The 25,674-nt window shown below is 48.8% G+C and overlaps 2 protein-coding genes across 3 annotated transcripts in view; one reads left to right on the top strand and one right to left on the bottom strand.

Annotated features, from left to right (window-relative positions):
- NAA30 (N-alpha-acetyltransferase 30, NatC catalytic subunit) overlaps positions 1–9,014 on the top strand; it is a 33,792-nt gene extending 24,778 nt beyond the window's left edge. The window contains exons 5-7 of one of the 2 annotated variants that reach the window (XM_058861171.1): positions 4,189–4,259; positions 4,851–4,979; positions 5,171–5,189. In XM_058861171.1, the coding sequence (XP_058717154.1) occupies positions 4,189–4,259; positions 4,851–4,979; positions 5,171–5,174 (204 nt within the window). In that variant the 3' untranslated portion in view covers positions 5,175–5,189. Of the gene's footprint in view, positions 1–4,188; positions 4,260–4,850; positions 4,980–5,170 lie in introns of both variants that reach the window. The other variant, XM_058861411.1, reaches the window with a different exon arrangement.
- A 69-nt stretch (positions 9,015–9,083) lies between these two features.
- CCDC198 (coiled-coil domain containing 198) lies at positions 9,084–21,386 on the bottom strand. The gene is made up of 6 exons (XM_058861513.1): positions 21,124–21,386; positions 18,055–18,131; positions 15,288–15,374; positions 14,162–14,260; positions 13,602–13,767; positions 9,084–12,941 (listed from the first exon to the last, which is right to left on the bottom strand). Exons 1-6 carry the CDS (start codon positions 21,302–21,304, stop codon positions 12,697–12,699), a joined length of 855 nt encoding a protein of 284 aa, XP_058717496.1. The 5' UTR covers positions 21,305–21,386; the 3' UTR covers positions 9,084–12,696.
- Between the last annotated feature and the right edge of the window lie 4,288 nt (positions 21,387–25,674).

The following is a 25,674-nucleotide window of genomic DNA, read 5'->3' as shown; positions in this document are numbered from 1 at the left end:
TGGTTGTATCCAGCCCCAAAACTCCTTTCTGCCAGCATGCATTGGATGCATTGTCAGTCAGCATTGAGCAAACTGGCTCAGGACAGGATGGGGAGGAGCTGCAGCCCTCAGAGGGAAGAAGAAGGGGAAACTGAGGCAGGAGAGGCTGGGTGTGCTGGAATCCCTTGGATTCATGAATTCTGGAAATCAGAGCTGCTGCTGCTTCTTCAGAGGCAAGTGCTGTCACCATGCTTTGGAGTACATGGATTGTCCAAACCTTGTACAGATGGGAGGCTTGGGATGTGCTGGAGGGGTGTCTTAGGAAATCTGCTCATCCTCCACACTTTTCTTCTCTCTGTGCAAACAAGAATGACCTGAACAAGCATCACCCTGCTTGAAACACCAGATCACAAGTCAGGGGAAAGGCACAAAGAAGGGCAAGGTCAGGATTTGCTTTGGGAGTTACCATTTGTCAGCACTTGCTTGTTACAGGAGCCCGATCTCCTCGTGGACCTGAGCCAAAGCAGTTTTTGCTGGGGACTTTCTGCAGCCACTGGGATTAATCCTTAAAGCTGCTCCTGACACAGGATGGGGCCTGTGACTCCTGTGACTCAGATGAGGCTCGAGGCTTAGCCCGCCTTGCTTCGCCAAACAGAAACTGAATTTTTCCTTAAAACTGGGACTTGAGGGGGAAATGGTGAACCACAGTAGGTTACAGCTGACAAAACAGTAATAAAGCAAAGCACCTCCTGAAACAGCAGCTACACCAGAAGCTGCCTCAGCTGGGGCAGCTCTCTGAAGCCTCTCTGGAACAGGCAAAGCTTGAACTGGCACTTCTAAATCCCTTCTGCACGTCACAGCCACCCTGCCTTGGGACATGGCTCCCCTTCTCCAGCAGTGAGAGCAGAACCACCCCCTGGCCATGAAACTACAGCCACAGCCATATCCCCATGTATCCTGGGCATTTCCCACATTTCTGCTTCTGTTTCCCAGCAAGAATTTCACCCTTTGGCCTGCAGACAGTGAAGGTGGGGTTGGCATCAGTTTGGCTGTGAACACGTGGATGCAGGGCTGGGGTCTCATCTCCCAGGTCACAAGGGACAGGACAAGAGGAAACGGCCCCAAATCGTGTCAGGGGAGGTTTGGATTGGATACAGGCAAAAAGTTCTTCACTGGAAAAATTGTCAAGCCCAGGGAAGTGTTGGAGTCCCCATCCCTGGAGGGATTTCAAAGCCACGTGGATGTGGCACTTGGGTTTGTGGTGGCTTTGGCAGTGCTGGGGGAATTGGTTGGACTGGATGATCTTAGAGGGCTTTTCCAACCTAAATGATTCCACAATTCTCCACATTGTTGCTCTCAATGCATGGTATTCACTCAAAAATCTCAAGATACAGACTCTATACAAAGGATTTGTCTCTTCAAGGGAAATGGTTTATCCAGAGCAGCCCCTTTTTGCTCCATGTGACCACCTGGCCACCTTTGGAAGTCAATTTTGGAATCAAATTCGGAAGTAAATTTACAGCAAGGCTTTTCTCCTTCTGAAAGGTTCTGTAAAGGTTTGAGCTGATTTTCCAGTCCTCTGGCTCCTACAGCTGTGCCCCACAGTGCTCTTTATGTGGTTCAACAAGTACCATGAGGCTGCTTCCTGAAGATCAGGAGTATCTGCATCTGGATTCTGCTGGGAGCCTGCTCCACCACTGCCTGGGTGATCCCACTTGTCTGTGCTGGGTGAATAATCTGCAGCAGCAGCAGCAGCTTGGGCTTGCTGATAAGAGCTTTCCATAGAAATGAGGCAAGAGAAGGTTGGGATGCACAGGTCTATTCTCTCCACTTGGTTTTTAATAGGAAATACGGGGGGAAGCAGGGAGGCAAGGCTGTGCTGATGGATGAAGCAGTGTCACAGGGCAGAGGGCACAAAACTCTCCATATTTTTATGTGCTTTACACAGCTGGGGCAAACCAAGCCTGGTGGAACAGATTCTTCCTTGATAGGAAGAAATAGGGTGGGGTAACACAGGTGGGATAAAGCCTGGGGAGGGGTAGGAGGAGAGGAAAGTGCCAGGGATGGGAAATCAGAGGTGTTGAAGCTCGTGAAGTGTCCCCAGTGTCTCCTGCATGCATGGAGATGGGCACTCTGGGGGTTGGGAGGGGGATTTCACAGAAAATTTGGGACTGCAAAGCATGACAACAACGTGATGCCTCTTGCAGAGGGATCAGGAGGGTCTGCTCTGAAAGGGCAGCTCCTCATTCAGCTGAAGAGTTCTGTGTGGCCAGAAGGAGATACCTGAACAGGTTGAGAGGTGATGAAAAAAACAAACTCCTGCTGCAGAATGGGCTACCAGAGCCTAGAGAAAGACAGAAACAGGGTGGAAGAGCAGCCCTGTCTGCACCAGGTGTGTGCCCTCCTCTGAGAGGATTGTGTCCCTCAGCAAAAACATACATCTGTGTTTCTGCTGGGGTGATAAACTGAGCCAGCTCCCAGCAAGGTTCAGCTAGCAGAGGAAAAGCTGGGAGCAGGGGCAGGGAGAGGAGGACCCCGGTGTTTTGGCTGGGAGAGCAGCTCAGCCACCATAAGTGACCTCTTCCAGCTCCCAGCTGAACGCTGGCAGCCCTGGCCCTGTGTGTTGCTCCATGGAGCAGCTTCCAACTCAGTTATAAAATAACCCAGATTGACCCCTGCTCTTGTGTCCACCTCCTCCAGGAACACAATCACACAATCACCTGCCCTTCAGCCTCTGGCTTTGCAGCCCCCTGTGATTCATTTTTCTTCCTCCAGGCTGGTGTGGCAGTGGAGGCTCTCCCAGAGGAGCAGGAAAGCAGAGGGACTTCTGCAGAAGCTGCTCCCAACTTCTGTGTCCACCACACCCCTGGCATGCACGGAGCCAGGGAAGGATCTCCTCATCCAGGGGTGCTCAGCAGAGAGCTGAGCCCCCACTGGGATGGTGTGAGCAGGCAGACAAATGTTCATGTTTGAGAGCAGGGAATTAATCACATCTGCCAAATCCATCTTGGTAAATAAGCTTAAGCTTTACCTGGAATGATAAATGCTCATTTTTCCATTTGGAAACGCAGTTGTTTTCTTTCATTTACACTTTCTGTGTCCTTAGAATGCTTTTGGGGTTATTGTTTGTTTCTGGCCAGGCACTGAGAGGGGAACAGTGAAAATTTGTGCAAAAGGTTTTTCTTCTGGAGGCTGGAGGCGTGAGCTGCATCCCTCTGAGCCACCTATGTCCACTCTGAGGGACATCAGGGAGATGGATGCTCAGGGATCCCTCAGAGCCCTCACCATGGCCACAGCTTTTCCTCATCAGCTTCATCCTGAAACTGAGCCCCGGTCCGAGTACTTCTCCCACAAAACACTGTGGGGAGAGATGCACTGGCTGTGAGGGAAAAAGAGGCTCCAATCCATAAATCTTTAGGAAAAGAAGCAGCAGAAGGTGTGGCAAGTTAGGAACCCGCTCAGGGCTGAGAAGGTCACCTCAGGGGGTGGGAAGAAACCCCAGGCTGCTCTCTCAAACCAGGCTCTGCTCTCCCAGCACATTTAACCCCAGATCTCGAGCTGGGATGAGAGGCTGGGTTTCATGTTAACAGCCTTTAATTGTGTGGGGAATGTGCTGCTTCCCCAGGTGTTGGGTTACTGCCTGTCCTCTAAAAGCAGGGACGTTTGTCAAGGTCAGGGGCTTCGTGTGCATTTATTTGGTCACCAAAGTAACACCTTCCTTCTCCTGGCAGAGAAGGTGATGGTGCTTTCTGTGCTCTGAGGAAAACCATCAGCAGAAAACCTGAGCTGATGTTGTTCACATGTTTGGGGGCAGTTATTTGCCTTGTTTTCCTGTCTGAGGTCTTTTTTCTTAAATCATTTTTCTTGGGCTCTTTGAAATGTGCCAAGAGGATGATTAATTGCAGAAAGCATCCAGTCTCTGGGCGTGATTCGCGTGTTAATCAGTGAAATCAGCACCTCTGAATCCTGTTACACCTGGACATCAAAGCAGGCCATTAGGGAAGGGATGGAAGAAGGGATGGAAGATGATATCCAGGGGCCTGGGAGCTGGGGGTGGCTGCAGGCAGGGACAGGGGGGATTTTACACCTGACTCATGGCTGGGCTCCATCAGGGGAATCTGCATCTGGCTGGCAAAATCTGACACTGAAGGGAGGTGACTGCGGGGAAAACGCTGCCCTAAAAGCATTTCATTATTTCTCTCCTGACAGAAGCTGTGTGATGGGAAGTGCTTTGGGACACTGAGCCAGATTTTGTGGTGCCCTCACAGATTCTGTGGAAGGTTCGTGTCAGAAGAGCCACGCTTTCAAAAGCAGCCCTTGGTGACCATCAGTGCCTTGAACCCCAAAGGATCACAGGATGGTTTGGGTTGGAAGGGACATTTAAGATCATCTCATTCCAAACCCCTGTCATGAGAACACCTTCCACTATCCCAGGCTGCTCCAAGCCCTGTCCAACCTGGCCTGGAACATTCCAGGGATCCAGGGGCAGCCACAGCTTCTCTGAGCACCTTGTGCCAGGGCCTCATCACCTTCTGAGTCAGGAATTCCTTCCCAATCTCCCATCCATCCCTGCCCTCTGGCACTGGGAGCCATTCCCTATGTCCTGTCCCTCCATCCCTTGTCCCCAGTCCCTCTCCAGCTCTCCTGGAGCCCCTTCAGGCCCTGCAAGGGGCTCTGAGCTCTCCCTCGAGCCTTCTCCTCTCCAGGTGAACATTCCCAGCTCTCCCAGCCTGGCTCCAGGGCAGAGGGGCTCCAGTGATTTGCTCTATACAGCAAACAGGAAGGGTGGCACGGGCAGGTGTTATTTCCCTGAAGCTGGACACACCTGGGCTCAGAGCAGTGATTTTCTGCAGAGGTTTTTCTTCTCACAGATTCACTCCCTGCTCCACATCTCAGTGCCCCTCTCCAGTTCCTGGTGTGAGCACAAAGCCAGGTCTCATTGTGCTGAACCAGAACATCAGGTACACAATCCAAGTACTCAAAAGCTGGGAAATGAAGAGGTAAGGACTCACTCATTTTAATTATTTCCACAGCATAACCACTTACATGACTTTTCTTGCTGAGAAGAAAAAGCCTTTTCTGTCTCTGCAGCTGCCTAATTCCAACTCAGACATATATTTCTCTGTATTTTTGTTGGGTTTTTAAAAATCTTTTTAGTGTTTTGTAATTATTTTTTCCCTTTTTTACACAGATGAAGACTGGACTCCTGTAATTTAAACACCTGTATCAGAAAACTCCTCAGTGTGCTGCAACCAAAGAGGGAAAAAATTAGGGATAACTTCATATTATGTGCAGATTTATATCTGTGTTCCCATAGATAGGAGGGAAGAAGGTAGGAGAAGATTCCAGGGATGATTCCCAGGGTGGAGCTGGGAAAATAAATCAGAACAGTGACCCTTGGTGCTGAGGCAAAAGCTGGCAGTGACTCCAGCCCCATATACCCTAATTTTTGTCCCATCTGGCTGTCCAAGACTCCAGCACCAGCAGGACCAGGACTTTAACTCCCCACCACACTCTTTCTCTAGGAGATGGAGAATTTTGTTTATGCCTGAAGCCACCCCTGGATATAAATGAGGCTTAGGCAGGCTGGGGGTGGTTTCTTCTCCCAGGAACAAGTGACAGGACAAGAGGAAATCACCTCAAGTTGCACCAGGGGAGTTTTATTAGGAGGATATTAGGGCAAATTGAAATACAAGTTGAAAGCAAATGTTGCTACAGAGAGAAGACCTTCACTTTTTTTTTTCTTTTTTCTCCTTTTTTCCTTCTCTAGCTTTAGCATGGTATTTTCTGCCACGTTTCTGCCACATTTTTGTGATTACTTTTAGTAATATCTTGCCAGATCATTGTTACAAAAATTGTTACATCTTCACAGAAATAGCAGCAATAACTTGTTGTGGCTGAATAGTGGGATTTCAATAGATGAAAAGCAGAGAAAAATCCCAAACCAAAACCCTGCTCTTAATCTCAGTGCCTTTCTGTTTATTTGTTTTTTTAAGAGTGGGAGATTCTTAGGCAAAAGCAGAATTTCTAAAATACTTTTTTTGTAAGGACCTACAGACATATTTTGCAGAAAATTGTCTTATTTTATCAATCCCCATCCCAGGGCAGCAGCAATGGCCTCACAGTCCCTGTGTAGTGCAATGTAGCCAAATGAAGCTTCAGAAGCTTTTCCCTAAGAAGAACACTGGAAAAAAAAAAAAAAAAATCAGCTCCAGCAACTCTGAAAGGCATCTTTGTGTGGCAAAAAGCTGTATTTTTAGGTCAACTTGGCTAAACTGAAGGAGGTGGTTTGTGTGTTAAGTAGGAGTAATGCCTGGCTTTTAAGCTCAGCCTGAATTTGTGGAAGTCCTAAGCCATGCTGGTTGTTTTGGGTGCTTTTTTGGAGCTGGGAATTGAGTGGCCACCAGTGAGAGACAACTGCTTGGTCCTCAGTATTTAATTAGAAATGTGTATCTGCAAGGGGTGACTGCAAAACTGTTCCTTTTTGTCCCTCTTTTCTCATTGGTTATGAACATTTTAATAGAGTGAAATGAAGGATTTTGGATGTTAAATCCTGGCTGTGAGGATCAGCAGCTAAGCACTAACCAGGGTGGTTATCAGCAGCAATGCCAGCTGGGTGTCAGGAGGAACAGGGAAATTTGGGGCTGGATCAAGTGACAGGACAAGAGGAAATCACCTCAAGTTGCACCAGGGGAGTTTTATTAGCACATTTTTATTTTTTATTTTATTATTTAGAACACAGCAGGGTTTGCTCTGCCCCATCCCCCAGGGGGAGCATCAGCCCTGATGGGAATGAACAAAACACATGGAGTAAAAAATGGGAGAAGCTCTGGGCAGATGGAGGAACCCCCAGATTTTCTAATTCCCACGGGTATCTCCTGTATTGGTAAAGGCTCATGTCACAGAATCCCAGAATGGCTTGGAAGGGACCTTAAGGATCACCTTTAATTCCAACCCCCTGCCACAGGCAGGAGCTGGAACTCAACCATCAATCCAATCACCTTCCACTAAACCAGGCTGCTCCAAGCCCCATCCAGCCTGGCCAGAAAGGGAATTTAAGGGGAGAGAAAGGGGGAAAAAACTAGGTGAACTGAGGCAAGGTAGAGGGGGAAGAAAGCAAGGCTGGGTTTTGTCAGCAGGAAGAATGATTTCTCACATGTTCCTCTTCTGTGGAATGACAAAACGAGGCGCTCAAAGGCTGAGACAAAGAGAATTACAGCTAGCATCAGTCAGATATTGGGCCTAAGGAGTTGTAGCTGTGCCAGGGGAAGGTTTAGGTTGGATTTTAGGAAAGGTTCTTCCCCCAGAGGGTGCTGGCACTGCCCAGGCTCCCCAGGGAATGGGCACAGCCCTGAGGCTGCCAGAGCTCCAGGAGGGTTTGGACACCGCTCTCAGCACAGGGTGGGATTGTTGGGGTGTCTGTGCAGGGCCAGGAGTTGGATTTGATGATGATTTGATGATGGTTTGATGATGATTTGATGATGTTTGTGAGTCCCTTCCAGCCCAGGATGTTGTAAGATTCTGTGGGATAAGTGCTGCTCTCCTGACAGTGCAGCCAGCTCCCCGTTCACTCCTGGTTTTATTTTCGTGTCCCTCTCAGCCAGAGCCCGGGCAGGGCTGAGCTTTCCTGCAGGAATTCTCTGGCTGAGCTGTTCCCAAAACGTGTCAGTAGGTGGCAAAAAGCTACAGCCCTTGTGCTAAGCAAGAAATAAATATTTTTTGCTAGCTCTTTCAAGAGCAGGAGGGATCTGAGGGCAGCCCTGTGGCACCAATGGAGATGGATTGTGTTCCCACTGGGACAGAGATCCCTGCACCAGCACTGCTGCCAGGGAGAGGCATCTCAGAGTCCAGGAGCAGGTAAAGAGGCTCAAACAGGAGCTGTCTCCTTCCTCTTCACTCATCAGAGGACCCTTGAGCCATTGCTTGACCTCACTCAGGAATTATTTAAAGCAAGCTGGAGGCTGTGAGGGCGTGGGAAAACAGCAGGTTTGGGCTGTGCTGTCGCAGAGCAGTCTGAGGATACCTGGTGAGGCAAACAAAAACCTGCCACGCTTGGTATTTTTTCAAGCTGGTGATAAGACTTTAATCTTCGTGTACAGCCTGAAACGGAGCTGCTCAAGTCGCTGTTCTTGGGGGCTTTTCTCTGCGGCTTTGTGTAAGCAGATTGAAGCAATCCCAGTCGCCTGTCACACACCTTCCAGGGAGGCAGGGCAGATAAAGGCTTTAATAAGGTTGCTGGATGTATCCCAGTGGCTCAGATGGTGGGGTTTTCCCTGCTTTTGAATGCCTGTGTGCATCGGGGCAGGAGGATGTTATATGATGCTGAAGACTCACATTCCTGGGGAGGTCAAATACTCTGAGCACCAGGTGGGACTGAGCCCAGGGAGGTCAGAAAATCCCATTAATCCAGACTAGTCAGTGAGATCCAGTTACACTGTGGCTTTGTTCAGCTTTATTTACCTAACACTTCTCTTTGCTAAGTGTAATTAAATTATTTTTTTTCTCAAGAACAATAACAGAGGTGTTACAGCAACCCCAGCTCCTTTTTTAAATACAGAAGTACAGTTCATTGACATTTCCTATTATAAATTGTACATTTAATTGCTAATGATTTTGCCAGGCTGGTACAGATTCAGGCTGAGCATTATCATTTTTATTTAACATTTCAGCAAAACTAGTTTAGCTAATCCTGAGCTGGAAGAACTTGGCTTGCTCTGGCCATGTTTGTACTGACAAAAACATCCTATAACCATTTCCCTGGGGAGATCAAATGTCCTTTGGGGCAGGGATCTATCTGACCTACATCTCCTGGGCTGTACCATTTGCTGCTATCCACACCCACATCATTAACTGTGTAAAATCTCCATTCTTTGCCGTTTTGGTGAAAAACAATCATTTGAATTCTCTGATTCAAATCTGGGCTGAGCAGTTTCTGCCCCAGCACAGCTCCTGTGTGGAGACTCCTCTACCCTGCAGGAAGGATCCAGCCTTGCCTTAAAGCTTTGGGTAGTGTGGGAGAGCCACAGAAAGATGTTTTTATCCCTGGGGAGGCTCAGGGGGGTGAGGGGCTCTGCTAAGCACAGATTCTGGTTTCTGTGGGGTGTGGGTGGGGTTGAAGCTGTGTGTGCTCAGATATGGTGAGTGCAGAGTTGTGTCCTCTCTAGAGCTGGCTGTGATGGCTCAGCCTTCAAAGGATTCCAGCTGAAAGCTGAAAGCCTCTCTCTAAAGTCTCCACTGCTGAGATGCAGGACACACACTTTGGGAGCTTGGTTGGGGTTTTTCTTCCCACACCTTCTGCAGTTTGTAGAAAAGTCTGTGTTACACCTTTAGTAACGAAGAAAAAGTTTTCATTTCCAGTGTCTGGAAGGATGCTGGAAAGAGGAGGATGAGATGTCACCTGCCTCTCTACAGGTTGTGATGAATTAATACAATCAACAGCACAGAAAAGCAGTTTTGAGAGGTATTTCACAGACTCAAAGAATAGTTTGGGTTGGAAGGGACCCTAAAGCCCATCCCATTCCACCCCCTGCCATGGCAGGGACACCTTCCACTATCCCAGGCTGCTCCAAACCCCATCCAACCTGACCTTGGGCACGTCCAGGGATCCAGGGGCAGCCACAGCTTCTCTGGGCACCCTGTGCCAGGGCCTCAGCACCCTCACAGCCAGGAATTCTTCCCAATTTCCCACCTCACCCTGCCCTCTGCCAGGAGGAAGCCATTCCCCCTGTGATGGGAGCAGGTTTGCTGATTTTATCCCTTCCGTACAAGCAAATTGTGCACGCTGTAGATTGATAAATTAACGCTCAGAGAGTCTTCTCTGCAGTCTCTGATATGGATTGAGTGGTCCACAGGCACTTCTCCGTGGGCAGCACTCTTCCCTCATGGCTGGCAACACGATTATTGGAAAACTTATCAGCTCTGTCTGAGATAAATTGCATTTCCACCAATTATAGCTTAATTGTTGACAGATGGGAACACAGAAGGGAGATGTGTCACATCATTAAGAGAACAGGTGTATAGACAAGTGCCAGATTAATTGTTCCAGCCCATTAAATCATTGACCTTTTCAGCACACCCTCAACACTGAGTTCCAAGCTCTCACGATATTTTCAGCTCACACAAGATGTCTGTGTTGATCAGTAAAGTTCTCAGGGCATTTTTAAAACAGACTCCAGACATGGACTCATTAGCTATGAGCAGCTCTCCTCATTAAAATGATTCCTCTTCTTCTTCTTCCTTCCCTGTGCTGGGGTTTGGTTTTGTGTTTTTCTGGTGAAATCCCACATGGTGTGTGGGTTTTCTCCAAAGTGCAGTTTGCCCCATGGAGCATGTGGACATTCTGTAATGGGCCATACACATTTAGGGATGTCAAAAGGAGGAGAAATCAGGACAGAGCAGCTCAGTCCTGGGAGGCTCCAGCTTGATTTGGGGCTTGGACTGTGATTTCCAGCTCCTGCTCTGCCTGGGGTTTTCAATAAAGATAAATACTGGTGAAAGTGAGTCAGCCATGGGTGTCTCATTCCCTTAAATAAGTGTAAAAATGTGTCTCCTGCTCTCCTCCTGGCTGTGTAAATCAGGAATCTGAGGGTGCAGACACCTCACAACAGCTCTGTGGGAAGGAGCACAGGTTTGGGACAGTGATGCAGGACAAGCTCCATCTGTCCTGAGCTGCCCAAGCCCTGCTCATCCTGGTAACTGAGAATTGACTCTAGATCTTCTTATTCTGGCCTGAAAAATGAAAGCATCAGGTTTCCTTCCGGCTGAAAGTGGCTGTGGTGATGATGATGATGTTTGTTACAGCTGGAATCCCTGCCCTGCAGCAAGGAGCTGAGCTGCAGAGGTTTTGTTCCCTGGTAGTTCTGGAAAGACCAAGCGGGAAGAGAGGGAGCCAAGCAGGAGGCACAAGGAAGAGTGTGAAAAACGAGGTTCACATAATTTTTATAGAATTTAAAAGTTTAATAAAAAAACAATTAGGAGATAAAAATAAAGTAAAGTATACAGATATGGCCAGGTGTCTCTGCATTCAGCCAAGAGAGCACACCTTACTAACAAAGGATTATCCCTTAAAAACAGAACCCTACTACATATCCATAAATTCTCATACATATTCAGACATTCTTCTTAGGATCTTTGGTGTTCTTCTGTTTAGTTTTCTCTTGCCCCCTTCCCAATAGATCAATCTTCTTGGCACCACTGAGATTTACATTCTCTGATACCAGAAATGCAAAAAATTCCTCCCCCAGAGTTCTGGTCACTGCTGTCTTCATCTGGATAAGATAGTTTACAAAAGGAAAAAGAAAGTGTCTCCAGCTATCTTTTTCAGTCTTTGGGTTATACAGACAAAAGCAGTTTTTATTTTAATACCATGCTATAGCCTAACATATATGTATTATACCACTGTTTCTAAATTTCATCAATAACAGAAATAAAGAAAACTAGATTAATACAACAAAAATTTCCATTCTTATACACATAACATTCATTTTAATATTTGTGAAAAGCCAACAATATAAAATGTATCTATAACAAAGAGTTTGTCAACTCTTCTTTGTCAACTCTGCAGATTCAGAGGCAAAACTGCTGCTGGCAATCAGACCTGGCTGTTCCTCAGGGCTGCTGGTGAAATCTCTGCCTCCCTTGTGTTTCACCAGATCCCTACAAATCCAGTTCACCACATTAAAATAACTGTGGGATATTTAACTGAAATCTCCTTTTATAGAAGTGCTTTGAATCCACAAACTTGGTGGCCTTTACAGAGCTCCAGGAACAACCAGATAGGAGACAGGAGAATTGGGTGAAGCTCCCTCTCAGGTAACAAATTATTTTGTAAGGAAAATGAGATAATTTGATAAAAATACAGTTTATATGAGAAGGAAACTGAGTGTTTTTGATAGATCAGACACCTTCATATAACCATCTTTCTCAATATACTTGGAAATGCCAGATTGCAACAGGGCAGCTTGTTCAAATTCCTGGTGAGTGCTGCAGCCTTGACCAGCATCCCTGGGAGAGTGTCTGCAGGAAAAGATGGAGATTTCTCCCTTTCCATCATTCACTCTCCAGCACTGAACCCTGAACTGGGGAAAAAAAACTGAACCAAAGGCAGATTTTTCAGATTAGATATAAATCTGTAGATTAGTTCTGAAGAAAGTACATATATTTCTGTGTCCAGTACAGGGTGGGGGGAGAGGAAATTAAAAAATAAAAAAAGCCACAAAGGTCAAAGAAGAATTTTAGAAATGCCAAAAAAATTTAATATAAAGACTTTCTAAATTAATCTTTTTTTACCCTTGCATTTTGAACTCGGGTTTGTGGTTTAAAAAAGGTTAACCCAAATTTAAACAGGAAGATTGAGTAACTCAAAGGCAAGTGAAACGTTTCATTTCAGTTGAAATTTAATATCTGGGGTTAACCCAGAACTTTCCCCAGCTTCTGCTCAGTTTTATCTTTTTTTGCCAGCCCCCTCCTGCTCTCCACCCCCATTTCACTGTTGCTCCATCCAAGGCTTCTTCCCCTGATGTTTTGATTCAGCCACACAGCCCAGAGGGTTTTTATTCACCCCACATCAGTGAACTCCTCCTTTCCAGATGTCCTTTCCACTGGCCCGTGCTCACAGAAATTCCACAGCGCTGTCTCCAACCTCAGCCCATCCCTCTGGGGGGGTTCCAGCCCCTCCAGAGCTGGGCCTCGTTTCTTTGGCACATCCAAGCCATGCCACTAGAAATCCCTGTCAAAGAAGTCATCAAAGAGGGAAACTCTCTCTGTCCTGGTCCTCACGAGCGTGGCTTTGCGGTGAATCTTCTCTTCCCTCTCCCACTCCTCGGAGCCTGTGCTGGAGGAGTCCCAGAACGGATCCCTGGTCCGTGGCTCCCTGCAGAACCACAGCTCAGCCTTCCCCCTCCTGTCTGGAGAGAGCTCAGCCCTGTCAGGCTGCCTGGAGAGCTCCCCACCCCACCTGTTTCCTAGGGGAGAGAAAAGAATAAAATCCATGGTTTTGTAGAGCTGCTCAGAGAGCTGGAGTTGAGCTGGAAATGGCAAAGGGCAGCTGGAGGCACGTAAGGAAAATCCTGGGAGCTCCCTGTAGGACCAGACCCCATGTCTGGGGCAGGGTGAGGTGTAACACACCCAGGATTATATTTGCTGAAATTTTAGAGTCTGGCAATGTGGCTTTATCCCCAGGGGGAAGAGGTGAAGAACCACGAGGGAATGGGAAGCCAAGTTTGTTCCTCCTGGTGAAAGTTCACCTTCAGGCAAGTTTTTCACTGATTTAAGCACTTTTAGCCTCGGTGACACATTCCCAGCCTGTGCCAAAGGTTGCCACGTGCAGGCAAAGCAGGACAGGGCTCGTGCCTTGGACAGGCCAGGATGAAGAGGTGGCTGAGATTCACTTCCCCTTTCTGTAGGGACAGTGGGGAAAAAAACCCTAAACCCAAAAAGCGATCAGCCTCAGTGAGTGGCACATTTACCCCAGAGAGCTCTCTGTACAAACACAGCCTTTTCCCCCCTGAACCTGCTTCTTATCACTGCAGGAGGTGGAGCACTGGAAGAATCTTCCACAGGGAAACTTCTCCAGGTGACGTTTGGGTGAGTTTTACATCGCCTTGGAAAATAATTCCACTTACCAGGGTCATCTTCATGAAAATGCTGACTGTGCTCAGCAGGGACAGGGTCTGAGTTTCTGGTGCTGTCAGCTCTCTGGGGACTCTCAAGGACATCCTGGGGGCTGAATTCCTTGATTTTTTGCTTATTGATTTTCGCCTCCCTGTGGAGATTCCGCTTCAGCTCCGCCTGGGTTTGCAAATGAGTTGTCAACACAAGCGGCAGAGGAGCAAAAGCCTTTTAATAGCTCGACGTGGCACAGCATTAGGGGGTTGGCCCTGGAAATAATTGCACAGTCGAGTAGTTTAACCCAAGCAAATGGAATTTGCCAGGCTGGGTGCATGACAGAACATGACTGGGACAGGGATTTTTGGTTTCTCCGTGAGTCACGGCCAAATGAGGGCAAAGCGCTGGAAAAATCACAGGTAATTACTGATCACAGGAGCCCTGGGGGTGCTCCCCACCAGCCCTCTGCCTGAGACTTAAGGAAAGATTCCTTTCACCTTCCCAGCAAGAGGTCTGAAGCCTCCTGGTCCATGGGAGAGACACCCCCATCTCCTCCCCAAATCCATCCTGGAATTACCTCTCGTCGCTTGCGGGTCAAGTCCAGCATCTGAAGCTTGTGCAAGTGCTGCCTCCTGCCAGGGAGGGGATTCAGGCTTTGCCCGCTTTTCTCCAGCACCTATGAGGTATTTAAGGGTGGAAATAAATACACCTGCACTTTCTGAAAGAGAAAGGAAGAGCCACCAACTCTCAAACCCCTCAGTTGCTCACGGATAAAGGCAGCGAGCATCTCCCTGTGCAGTTCGCAGGGATTCATCACAGATTCCCACTGTTCCTGCACTTCATCCCACAGCTCTGGGGCAGGAGGGGAAAAAACTTCATTAAAACAATGTATTCGTGCTCCTGCCCCCCAAGGTGTTACTGCATTGGGTCGGTTCTCTGGGATAATCCCACCATCCAAAGGGAAGAATGTCTTTGGCATGTTTGGGGCTGCAGGGGGTATTTATGGCACATGGTGTTTGCAGCTTTTCATCAGATTTATGGAGTTGTTAAGGGTGGAAAAGGTGCCTAAGATCATTGAGGCCAGCTGCTCCTCCAGCACTGCCAAGGCCACCACTGACCCCTGTCCCCAAGTGCCACATCCACATGGCTTTGAACCCCTTCCAAGGATGGGGACTCCACCACTGCCCTGGGCAGCTGTGCCAGTGCCTGACAATGCTTTCAGTGAAGGGATTTTCCCTAAAATCCAATCTAAACCTCTCCTGGCATAAGTTGAGGCCATTTCCTCTTGTCCTGTCCCTTGTTCCTGGGAGCAGAGGCTGAGCCCTGCCTGGCTCCAAGCTCCTGTCAGGGAGAGTGAGAAGGTCTCTCCCTTCTCCCCACCAACTGCAAGTGATGGGTGCTCAAGAAAGTCATTTGAAAACGTGCCTCTCATGCTTTCAGCCTCAAAAACACTTACTGTCCTGGCTCAGCAGGTGCATCTCATCCAGGGAACTCTCGTGCTGGAGATTAGGAAGCTTTCCCCTTATTTTGGGTCTTCTCCCCCTCACACCAACCTTTCAGCTCAGTGTCCTGGGCTCAGCCAGGGACAGGAGCACAGCCAATACCAACTTCTGCCCTTCAGGGGCCCAGGTGTGAGGGAAAGGAGCCTGCAGCCCGGAATGGAGGGTTCCCCTTTGTGGAAGGGCACAAACTCCTGTGCTTACCTTTGGTTTTGGGCCTGCAGCCGCTGCTCGCTGACTCCAGGGCTTGGCAGGAGCCATGGCTTGTGGAGGGATGGCAGGTTCAAGCCTCTGCAAGTCCAGTATTTATAATTAGCATCTCTCATTCCACAGGATCATAAAACCAGGTATGAAACTATCTGGACATTCCCAGCTCCCATTCTGACCCAGCTGCCTGGGATACAGGGAGGAGTTTGGCATCTCAGAGAAATGAGCATCATTTTGTCCTTCAGGAGTGGGTAAAACTGGGGAAATCTTCTGCATTGCAGCACAAGCAGCAAGGCCCCAGTCTGACAGCAATTCCATCCCTGCAGGTTTTTCTGTTTGAGCCCCAACAGTGCCCAAAGCTCCATCCAGGACCAGAGTGAAGCCAAACCACAGCTCAGATTGCTTCATGGCAAAGCTGGAACGTGCAGATGTGTCATAATTTAACCTTAAGGATCCTATCAGGTCATCAAAGGGCAGATCCCAATTAGAGGAGACCTAGAGCACCGTTCCCTCTGTCCAGCCAGTCTTTACATTTTCCTAAGTAAGACTTCTCTCTGCAAAACTCTGCATGGTACAAAGCTCCTTTTCTGGTGGCTGGTGAAAATAGGCAGAGACTTTCTCTACAGCCTGCCCTGAGCATGGATTTTTATCTTGAGGAGCAAAGATGCCTCCTTAAATCATGCCAAGCTCTGAGGTGTTGCTGGGTCATTCAATGGCTTGGTATTCATAGGATCACAATGTTAGAAAAGACCCCTCAGATCATCAAGCCCAGCCATTATCCCAGCACTGCCAGGTCCATCACTAAACCATGTCCCTAAATAACACATCCACACAATTTTTGAACACTTCCAGGGGTGGTGACTCCACCTAGAGCTCCCTTCTAGGAGGGGAGCTCAGCACAGCTTCCATAAAAATTAAAGGGGACATCATCACGGACTTTGTAAGACCTGATTTATACTTTATTTGGGACAGCATTAACTCCTTGGTTACAATAAAGTGTCCAACAAATGGGGACATGTCTCTGACTGTCTGCACTGAACTGCTGCTGAATCCTGAGCTTTGGATCTGTGTAAAAATGCAGGAGGAAAAATCAGCATCACGTAAAGGGAGAATTCCCCACCAGCCCCAACGCCACCTGCACATCTCTTAACATCAAAATAAAACCCCACAAAGCTAAATATGAACCTGAAAAATGGCACTAGATGGCAGCATGTGACACCACAAGCTGTGGTCCAGGCTGGCATCGCTCTGGGAAGCCACCAAGGCCACCAGCACAGGGTGGATGAAGGCAAAAATCCTCCCACATCCCTGAGCTCATCACCACGTCCTGCTGGGGAAGCCAAGCTTCAGGCTTTGGGTAAAGCTCTGTCCCAGGCTGGAAAACCGACTTTTCTCTTTAGTTTTTGTGAACATCACAGGTTTTTCCCTGGAAATACTCTCTGACCAAGATCCTCTAAAAGTCCTTGAGAAGGCCATGCCATCCTGCTCCACTGCCTTTGGGAATATTCCCACAGGAAAAAGGCTTTTGCTGGAGCTGTGTGCACTCCCTAAGAGCAACAGCAGCAGGACAGGGTAGGATTGACAAAGTCTTTGTCCTGGAATGAGTGTTAACAGTGACTGTCTCAAAAATACTCAGGTACAGCCTTGATGGAAATAAAATCAATAATTAAAAATTCCATGCTGGTCAGAGGTTTCTAAAGGAAACTGCAATTCCATGACAGTTTTCAGGGTGTGGGTGGGCTCCATCCAGATGCCACTGCTGCATCATCCCACCAAGGCCAGGGACACATCATTCCACACCTCTGGGCTCTGAAGCCATCAGGGTCACCCCGAGCCACAGCCCCGAGGGGAGCGGGTTTAAGTGACCCCCTTTGGTGGCTCTTCTTTATTATATTTAAAAGATGATAATCACAGCAAGGAAGTCTCAAGCAAAGAATCCTTGTTCCAGTGGGTTTGTTGTTCACAGAATCATGGAAACCTGAAATTTTTGGGTTGGGAGGAACTTTAAGGACCAACCCGCCTGTCATGAGCAGAGACATCTTTCACCAGACCAGGTTGTTCCAAGCGGATTCAGGTTGGATATGAGGAAGAAATTCCCATGAATGAACACTGGGTTCGAGCTGTGGCCTCACCAGTGCCAAGTACAGGGGGAGAAATGATTTGGAGATATTTCTGAGCTCTAGTTTTGTAAGGGTTGCCTTTGTGTGGAGGAAAATCTTGACTGTTAGGTGAGGTAGAGTCATGGGGTTTGGGTCTTGGGGAGGAAGGGATCTGAGAAATGCAGGATGGGGAAACTGAGGGAGTTTGGGCAGGTACAGAGCATGAACAGCAATTCCTGAAACCCAGAACAACTGCAGTGTCCTTCACCATCCCCTAGTGCACAGCACATCTGTCTGCTTCTCCATCTCCTCTCCCAAGCTGCTGCCTTTGGCCTGAAGAGCCCAAAGCAGCCCCACACGACACAGGCTGGATCCTCTCTGCCCAGGGCTCTGTCCTGGCCTCAATGGCCCCGTGGCATCAGCAGGGTTTGCAGGAACCCAGACACCCCAGAGGGCAGTGGGACATCCCAGCAGAGGTGGCTCCATGTCCTTGCTGGGGGCACACGAGCTCGTGGTCACCCAAAATCAGGACACCCCCTTGTGTGGCTGCAGGGTGTTTGCTTCCCCCACCGTGGTGCTGGGACACGGGTCCCTGTCCCCAAAACGCCCACGGGGAGGGAGGGGTCAGCCAGGGCAGCTCCCAGGGAGCTTCACACTCGCCTTACTTGAGGCCTCCGAGGTGGGTGCTGCTTGATGATGCTGGCTCCGTCCTTTCCTGGCAAGGTGTTCAAAGAGAGGGGCCCTTGAAGGGTAAAGAAATGGATGAAGTTACTTTTGGGTGAGGATCAGCTGCTTAGGTGCACTCAGCAATGGCTTTGTGCCCTGGTTTTTGGTTGGCATGTCCCACTGAAACCCCTGTCTGGGCATGGCAGTAACACATGGAATGTTCTGTTGGCTGCAGGAACTAAAGTGGGGGTAACTGTGCCTGTGACCTCTCACAAACACCACTGCAGCTTCCCTCTCCAGCCACTCATGCTCCTAAATATGACCATCACCATTCTTGTGTCTCCTGTGGCCTCTCTCCCAGCCCCTGGGATCTGGGTCCTCAAGGGACTCTTCTCCCATGCCCTGTAACCATCAGCTGGCCAAGAAATCCCTGATCTCCTCTGCCTTCCCCCTGCCTGCCCTGTTAGAGTCAGGCACAGGCACAGTTTGGCTCTTTTCCTGCTGCTCAGCCCCTGAGACTGGATTGTTGTTATTTTTTTGGTGGCACTGAGCGATGTCTCTGCTGAGTTGCTGACTGTGGCAGAGCTGGGCTGCAGCAGCAGGAGTCAGAGGGCTGTGCTCAGGTGAGTGGTGCACTCCCAGACCTGGAAACCAGCCCAGAAGGTGTCACACACCAGTGATGCCCTGTTAGTTATTAAGGCAGAGCTTTCTCTGAGGCCTGGGTGGGATCCAGGCTCAGTTCTGATCTGTGCTGAGGCTCTCAGGTGGGCACTGAACAAAACAAAGAACATTTGTTCTTTTCTTGCACAAATAAACACTTGCACGTGCAGGAAGTATTTCTTTGACACAACAGTTTATCTGTTTATCCACCCCAAAAGGCTGTCCTGGTGCATTCAAATGACATTTTATACCTGGAGTTAAGTGAGGTGTGGCTGAGCAGCTCCTGCACCCACGGGCTGGGAGCCCTGAGCAGGTAACAGGGGAGGAGGCTTGGGGATGAAGCGCAGGAAGAACATTACAGCTGATGCCAAATTTAACAGCCATATTTAACAAGAGAAGCAGTATTTTGGAGGTCAGTTTATAAACCAGGCTGGGCTCTTGGAGAAGAGAGAGAAGACAATCTCAGACTCATTGAATGGGTTGGGTTGGAAGTGACCCTAAAGATGATTTTATTTCTACCCCCTGCCATGGGCAGGGGCACTTCCCACTATCCCAGGCTGCTCCAACACTTGGAGCACTTGGACACTTCCAGGGATGGGGCAGCCAAAGCTTCTCTCTGCCAGGGCCTCCCCACCCTCACAGGGAGGAATTTCTGCCTCCCTGAGGGTGCTGGGATGTGGGAGACTCCACGAGGTAAATGTTTTGCAGAGCCCTGGCAATGTTTAACCACCGAGTGAAGCTGTGGCTGCTCCACACACGCAGGAACGGGAGCCTGAAGGGAAAAATTCCAGCACAGGAGAAACAAACCTCATCTGCAGGGAACAGGTGGTAAAATAGCAGCTTGATAGAGAAAAAGGGGGTTATGGAGCATTGCCTCTATCTGCAGGCAAGTGAGTGCACAGGGAATTTCAGAGGGGAAAGGAAAAGGTGAGGGGGTGGCCCATGGAGATGGGAACAGGGACACGGCACAGGGGAGTGGCTGTGGCTTAGGAGAAGCTTGTCCTGGTGAAGGGTACGGCTTTGAGGAAGTTATTTCTCCCTTTTGAGGTTTGATGGTTTGTGCTGTGTGTGTTTGGGGCTGTTTTGAGTTTTCCCCTCCCATCCCATGCATGCATGTGGCTTGTGGGACATTTGCAGACACAGAACTGGGGGGTGAGGGCTCCCTGGCCCCAAATCTGCTCCCCCCAGAGCAAAGCCCCAGCTCAAGGCATCCTTGTGACTCCTGTTCTCCTGTTTTCCACCCTTGCACTTCAACAGCAGCAGATCCTCCCCTCTGGGGGAATCTGGATTTAAAATAAGCCAAGCTGAACGCTCATAAACCAAATAAAACCGATTCTCTTGGAGGCTTTGCTTATTTGGACAGCAGCTTGAGCTAATACGTCACTGAGCTTTCCTGAGAGTACTCTTCTTGTTTCTGAAAATGGAAAGTAATTGAAGATTACATTTATTTTATTTTTTTTTAAATACACATTTTTTTAACAAGCATTTGTTAAATGCCCAGTGATAATTTTCCAGAACAGGAACATTTGGTTGTTCTTGCTCTCATGGAGTACTCAAAACCTGCTCTTCTACAGCCAGACCTGATCTGTATTCTCCCCAAAGCCTCAGTTCTGGGAATGTCACTGCTGTCACTCCAGAGGTTTATTTGCTTTCACTGCTTCCTGATGCCACCTGATGAATGATCCTGGAGGAAATATCCAGCCTCTGGTGAAGCAGTGGTGCTTAACACCGCTTGGTGTGGGTCAGAAACTGCTTTTTGGGAATGGAAAAGCAGGGAGGGGGATGCTGGGGGTGCAGATCCTCCTCCCTCTGCCTCACCCTTCCTCACACCCACTGGTTCTCATGGATGTTTCTCCCTACACTCCCCTAAGAGCTGTGGGCAGCATTTGTCAGCATCCAGCCCGTTGTGGAGCTGGATGTTCTCCTGCAGATGGATGCAAACCTCTGGGCAGGATTTGGGTCTGGATGGAGTTTAAAGGCTGCTTGTAGGGAAGCACACCCAGCCAGGCTGCCTTCCTCTGCTCCTGCCTTGGGAAATCTGCCGCTGGTTCCAGCGCTGATTTTCCCTGCCCAGAACCCAATTGTGATCAGGGATGTGTCTGACAGGGGCAGGTGAGCAGGACAGGGCTGTGATGGGCTCACACACACACAGGTGGGTGCCAGGATGATGCTGGGCTGTTTCCAGACTGATCAGAGCAGGGAGCTGGGATCTGGCCTCTGCTGACTGAGACACTTTCCAAAACGGTGGAGGAGGAAAAAAATGAGTTTTCCCAAAGCTAAAAGATGCTGGAAATGACAAAAATGGCAGAAAGCTGCTGATGCAGAACAGCACAGCCCTGCACCCACCCCACACTGCAGGCAGCAGACCCCAGCCCCAGGTTCTCAGTGTCCCAGCAGTGACCCCTCACCTGCAGAGGCTCTCCCGTACCAGGTCTCCCGCAGGGGTGGCAGCTCCAGGTGGAAGATGGGCTTTCCCCAGGGTGTCCCAGCCGGGCTGAGCTGTCCTGGCTCCCCGGGCAGGGCACCCAGAGCAGGCCCTGGGGCCACTCTGGTCACCTTGGGCTGCGCCTTGGAGGAGCTCAGGCCCATCCTGCAGAGCCAGGGCTCCGAGAGGAGAAGGGAAAGCCCTCATGCACCGTCCTCCCTGAACTTGGAGAGGAATCTTTGTGAGCCCTGCCAGCTCTCACAGATGTCCTCCCCAGCTTGGTTAAACATTGACCCATCCCCAGCCATTCCCCTGCAGGGATGAGAGGTGGCTGCTGCTGACAGAGGAGGGAGAAGCAGCTCAGGAGCCGGTGCCGAGCTCTGGAGAAGCTTCATTTTCACCTCCAAGGGATTTTCAACCAGGGCCACCACCTCAGCTGGCCTGCAGGTACTTCTTCAAGCAGCTCTTCTGCTAAATCTTCAGGTTTTGGAAGGAAATTCAATCCCTGGAGCACCAGAAGGGTTGAATTGTCTCCCATCCTGAATGGGAGAAGCAGCCTGGGAATAAAGCCTGGCCCAGGAGCTTCTCCCACCTCTGCTCCTGCTGGCTGGGGGCACTGCTGAAGAAATGCAGCTTTAGTACAAAACTATCTGGGAATATTGGTCAAAGTGAGTCCTATTTGATAGTTCATAAAATCACAGGATTGTAGGAGGGTTTTTTTGGAAAAGATCTTAAAGTTCTTCTAGTTCCACCCCCCTGCCATGGCAGAGACACCTTCCACCAGACCAAGTTCCCCCAGAAGAAATTATTCATCCCTGGAACAACCCAACCAGGTCATGTTTTCAGCCACAAAGCACCAACATCTCTCATGACTTTGCTTTTCCCAGGTCACACAAGGCATGAGGGAGCAGAGCAACCTGGCCTGTAATTTTTTTCCTTCTTCTTTTCAAATGAAATTGTAAAATCAACACCCTGCTTCCCTCCTGGGTTTCTCAATGCTTACTATTTTTCCTTTTTATTTTAATTACCCCTCCCCTGCTGAGATCAGGTCATTCCTGTTAAGCAGCTTGGGGAAATCATGAATTAAATGCAATGATGGATGTGTGGGAGCAGTGGAAACCCATGTGAATGCTCATGTTTTATCTGGTGTTTTACCCAGGCACTGCCAAAGCCCTGACAGGGTCCCCCTGCTCCCCACACTCCCCAAACCCCTCTCCTGTCCATGTTTCACTCTGCAAAGCAAAGAGGACCAAGGGCAGCAGCTGAAGGTTTGGGGTGGGGGGAGGCTGCAGGAAGATGCCCTGGCTGCAGGTCACTGAGGCAAGCTGAGATCCTGGTCAGAGATGCTCATCCTTCTCTTTAACTGGGGGTTATTTAATGCAATAATGTTATTTTATTTTGTCTATATGTAAAGGTCAGTGAAATTCCTGAGTACTGTGCTGTAGAAAGATGGGGCTGGAGGAGCTTTGGGCCCATACAGTGCCCTCAGGGACAGCCCACAGCCCCTCCCAGGAGAGCTGGAAGAGTTTTATCCATTTCTCTCATTTCATTTACTCCTTTAAACTCTCCACTAAATTCAGCAACCTGTGAGGGTTCCAGATCCCTCCAGAATTGGATTTTTCAGCAAATTTATTGCAGTCAAAATGAAATCATTGGCTCCTAAGTGCTCTGATGCTGGGAAAATAAAAGATACTGGGAAAAGCTCAAGGGGAGGGCAGTGCCAAGACTTGGAGCAGGACATTTGCACACAGAGGGGCAAAGGTGAACCGAGGGGCACCACTCAAACACCCAACTGCAGCAGAGGATCTTAAAGCCATAAAGCTTCTCTGCCTTAAAACTTCTCCTCAAAAATGAATTTTAAATCACAAAAATTAAAAAAAAAAATTAAAAAAAAAAAAAAAAGAAAAAACGTGGGCAAAGGAGGAGATGGAAAGTGGGTGGGATGGATTTTTGCCAAAGTAACGCCTGGGCTTTTATGCAAATCCCCAGTGAGTAAAGCAGAAAGAGCCCCAGCGATGCGAGCAGGCTGTTGTTTATCCTGCTTGCAGCACGTTCAGGCAGCGACAGCGTGAACAAATGGATCAGCAAAGGGAGGAAAATAACCCAGCACGGCTCCCCTGGCTGGGATACAAACTGCTGTGGCTGATAGAGCTTGTTATTACACATCTGTAAGGTCAAGAAACACGGCTCCTTCCTCCCTCTGCTTCTTGTCGCTGCTATTGGCAGGGGACATTCATCTTCTCTCAGCCCAGGCTGGGGACACCGTGGTGCTGATAACGCTGCCCGCGCTGCTGATAACGCTGCCCGTGCTGCTGCTGCCTCACTGAGCCCTCCAGAGAGCCCTCCAGCCTCTGCTGGGGATGCTCCAGGAGGGTTATTCCCAGCACGTTCTGTTTTCCTTCCAGCCATAAGGAGAATCTGATAAAGCAGCTCAAAAGGATCAAAAGTGGCATTTTCCTTGGGTGCCACAGAAATGCAGCCTCACACTGCTGGGGAGGGCAGAGGGGGCTGCCAGAGGAATGAAACCCCACTGTGGGGTTTGTGGCTTGCTGGGGAGGGCAGAGGGGGCTGCCAGAAGTGGCAGTGGTGGTGGAAGTGGCCATGTCCTGTCGGTCACTTGATGGGGATGGTTTTTGGTTTGCTGTTCCTCTGGTGGGTCACCAGCAGCATCAGCCCCAAGAGCCTTCGTTTGTGGTCTGGTTCCTTGGGCTTGGTGGGTTCTTCTCCAGCTGGAAGGCTGAGCTGCACCCCAGGGAAAATCATTATTCCCATGCTTAATGAGGAGTTTGAACTGGAGGTTGGGCAGAGGGTGAAGGAGAGGGATTAAGGCATCCCTGGAAAACATCTGGGAGCAGAGTGCCCAGAGCAGCTGTGACTGTCCCTGGGTCCCTGGAAGTGTCCAAGGCCAGGCTGGACAGAGCTTGGAGCACCCTGGGATAGTGGAAGGTGTCCCTGGGCATGGCAGGGGCTGGGACTGGAGGATCTTTAAGACCCAATTCCAACCTGGATCATTCCATGGACACCAAACCAAAGCAGGGGTGCTCTGCTCAAGCTTTCCTGGTTGGGATTTCAGTCTTCTCAACACCCTGTGCCCCTGGCCATGGGATGTGTCAAGCAGGGGAAGGCTGACTCAAACAATGGGATTTTACACAGAATTCTCAATGAGCTTCCTTAAAGGATCAGTCCCAGGCCTGAAGATGCTGCCATGAGGCTGCTGGCCAAAAAGTACTCATCAATGCATACTCAAAGTTTTGTTTTCCCCATGTGTTCTGTTTGGCAGGAGCTGAAATTTCAGTAAAACACATCCCCAAAACTATCTAGCAACATAAATAAATACATCAGCTCCGAAAGTGTGGGGAGAGGCCAAGCTGCCACGTGCTGGGTGCTTTCAGCCCATCAGCATCTGTGTAATTAACTTTTTTTGGAATATTTTTTGTCTATCTCCTCTCAAATGCAGCAGAGCAGGAGCTGTAAGAGGCTTGTGTGTGCATGCAAACCTTTACAGCTCTGGGTTTAGGGCACAGGAGATGGCTGGGTTGGTTTTTGCAGCCTTAATTCTGCAGCAATTTGATGAAAGAGCCCAAGTTCCTGTTTTTTTTAATACACACAAGTATTGTTTCTGCTCTGCTGGCTTTGAGGAACAGTTTAGACATGAATATTAAAAGATTAAAAAAACATCCAACAGAAGAGTCAAATAAAGACTTAAATAATTTATAATTTACATTATTTTTTTTTTCCTCCTGGTAGAAATACCATCAAAACACCCTTACTTGCTGTTAATCAAACTCACAAACTGGGCAGGAAAGTCAGCAGAGTTCAGTAATCTCTGATACTTTCCAGCTGGTTTTATTCTTCCTTTAAAAACAAACAAAAAAACCCAAACAAAAAACAAACAACCAACCAAAAAAAAACCCAAAAAAAACCAAAAAATAAAAAAACAGGGAAAAAATGTTTGTCTGCCTACCAAGTGCTCTCAAATAAAGAGATTTTGAGTAGTCAATCCCAGGACTGCTGTAAACCAGCCCAAATTATACAGCAACAGCCTTAGGGAAGGGACTGGGAGGTTGGTTGGTTTCATCTGGCGTTTGAAAGACTTTTCCACAGTAGAGGTTAAGAAAAATATTTGTTTGTCCCAACACTCTGGAAAATAGAAAATGGCATTTCCCAGGGACAGCAGCGATCCAGGGTGTTCCATCTCTCCTGAAACTTGGGAGTGCAGCTTTCCTGGGAGAAAATTAGGTAAATAAAGCTATTTTTTGCTTTACTCAAGGCACCCAAATTCCAGCACCACTTGTAGAAAGGTGGTGTTGGAAGGAGGCACAGCTCAGCATGGCCTGGGAGGAGAGGCCTGATGTTCTGCACACCATGGAATATTTACTCTGATAATTACTGGGAATATCAGTGCTAACATCAGTGCCTTTCAGAAATGGATTCTTCAAAACTCCAGGAGAGGTTTGAAATGCTTTTCCAAAACTGCTACCTCGCTGAAAGGGCACTTCATTGAAAGGAAGTCAAGATGTCAAATTTTGAGATT

The sequence above is a fragment of the Poecile atricapillus genome, chromosome 1 (assembly GCF_030490865.1).
Source record: "Poecile atricapillus isolate bPoeAtr1 chromosome 1, bPoeAtr1.hap1, whole genome shotgun sequence".
Taxonomy (NCBI): domain Eukaryota; kingdom Metazoa; phylum Chordata; class Aves; order Passeriformes; family Paridae; genus Poecile; species Poecile atricapillus.
The sequence above is the reverse complement of the archived record's forward strand: the minus strand, read 5'-3'. Positions and strand labels throughout refer to the sequence as shown.

Excerpts from the sequence above, each read along its gene's own strand:
- CCDC198 (XM_058861513.1), bottom strand. The coding sequence starts at position 21,304 with ATGGGCCTGAGCTCCTCCAAGGCGCAGCCCAAGGTGACCAGAGTGGCC. Across the intron at positions 18,132-21,123 it reads GTACGGGAGAGCCTCTGCAG|GGCCCCTCTCTTTGAACACC; the intron begins GTGAGGGGTCAC and ends TTACCCTTCAAG. Across the intron at positions 15,375-18,054 it reads ACCCACCTCGGAGGCCTCAA|AGGCTTGAACCTGCCATCCC; the intron begins GTAAGGCGAGTG and ends CTGGACTTGCAG.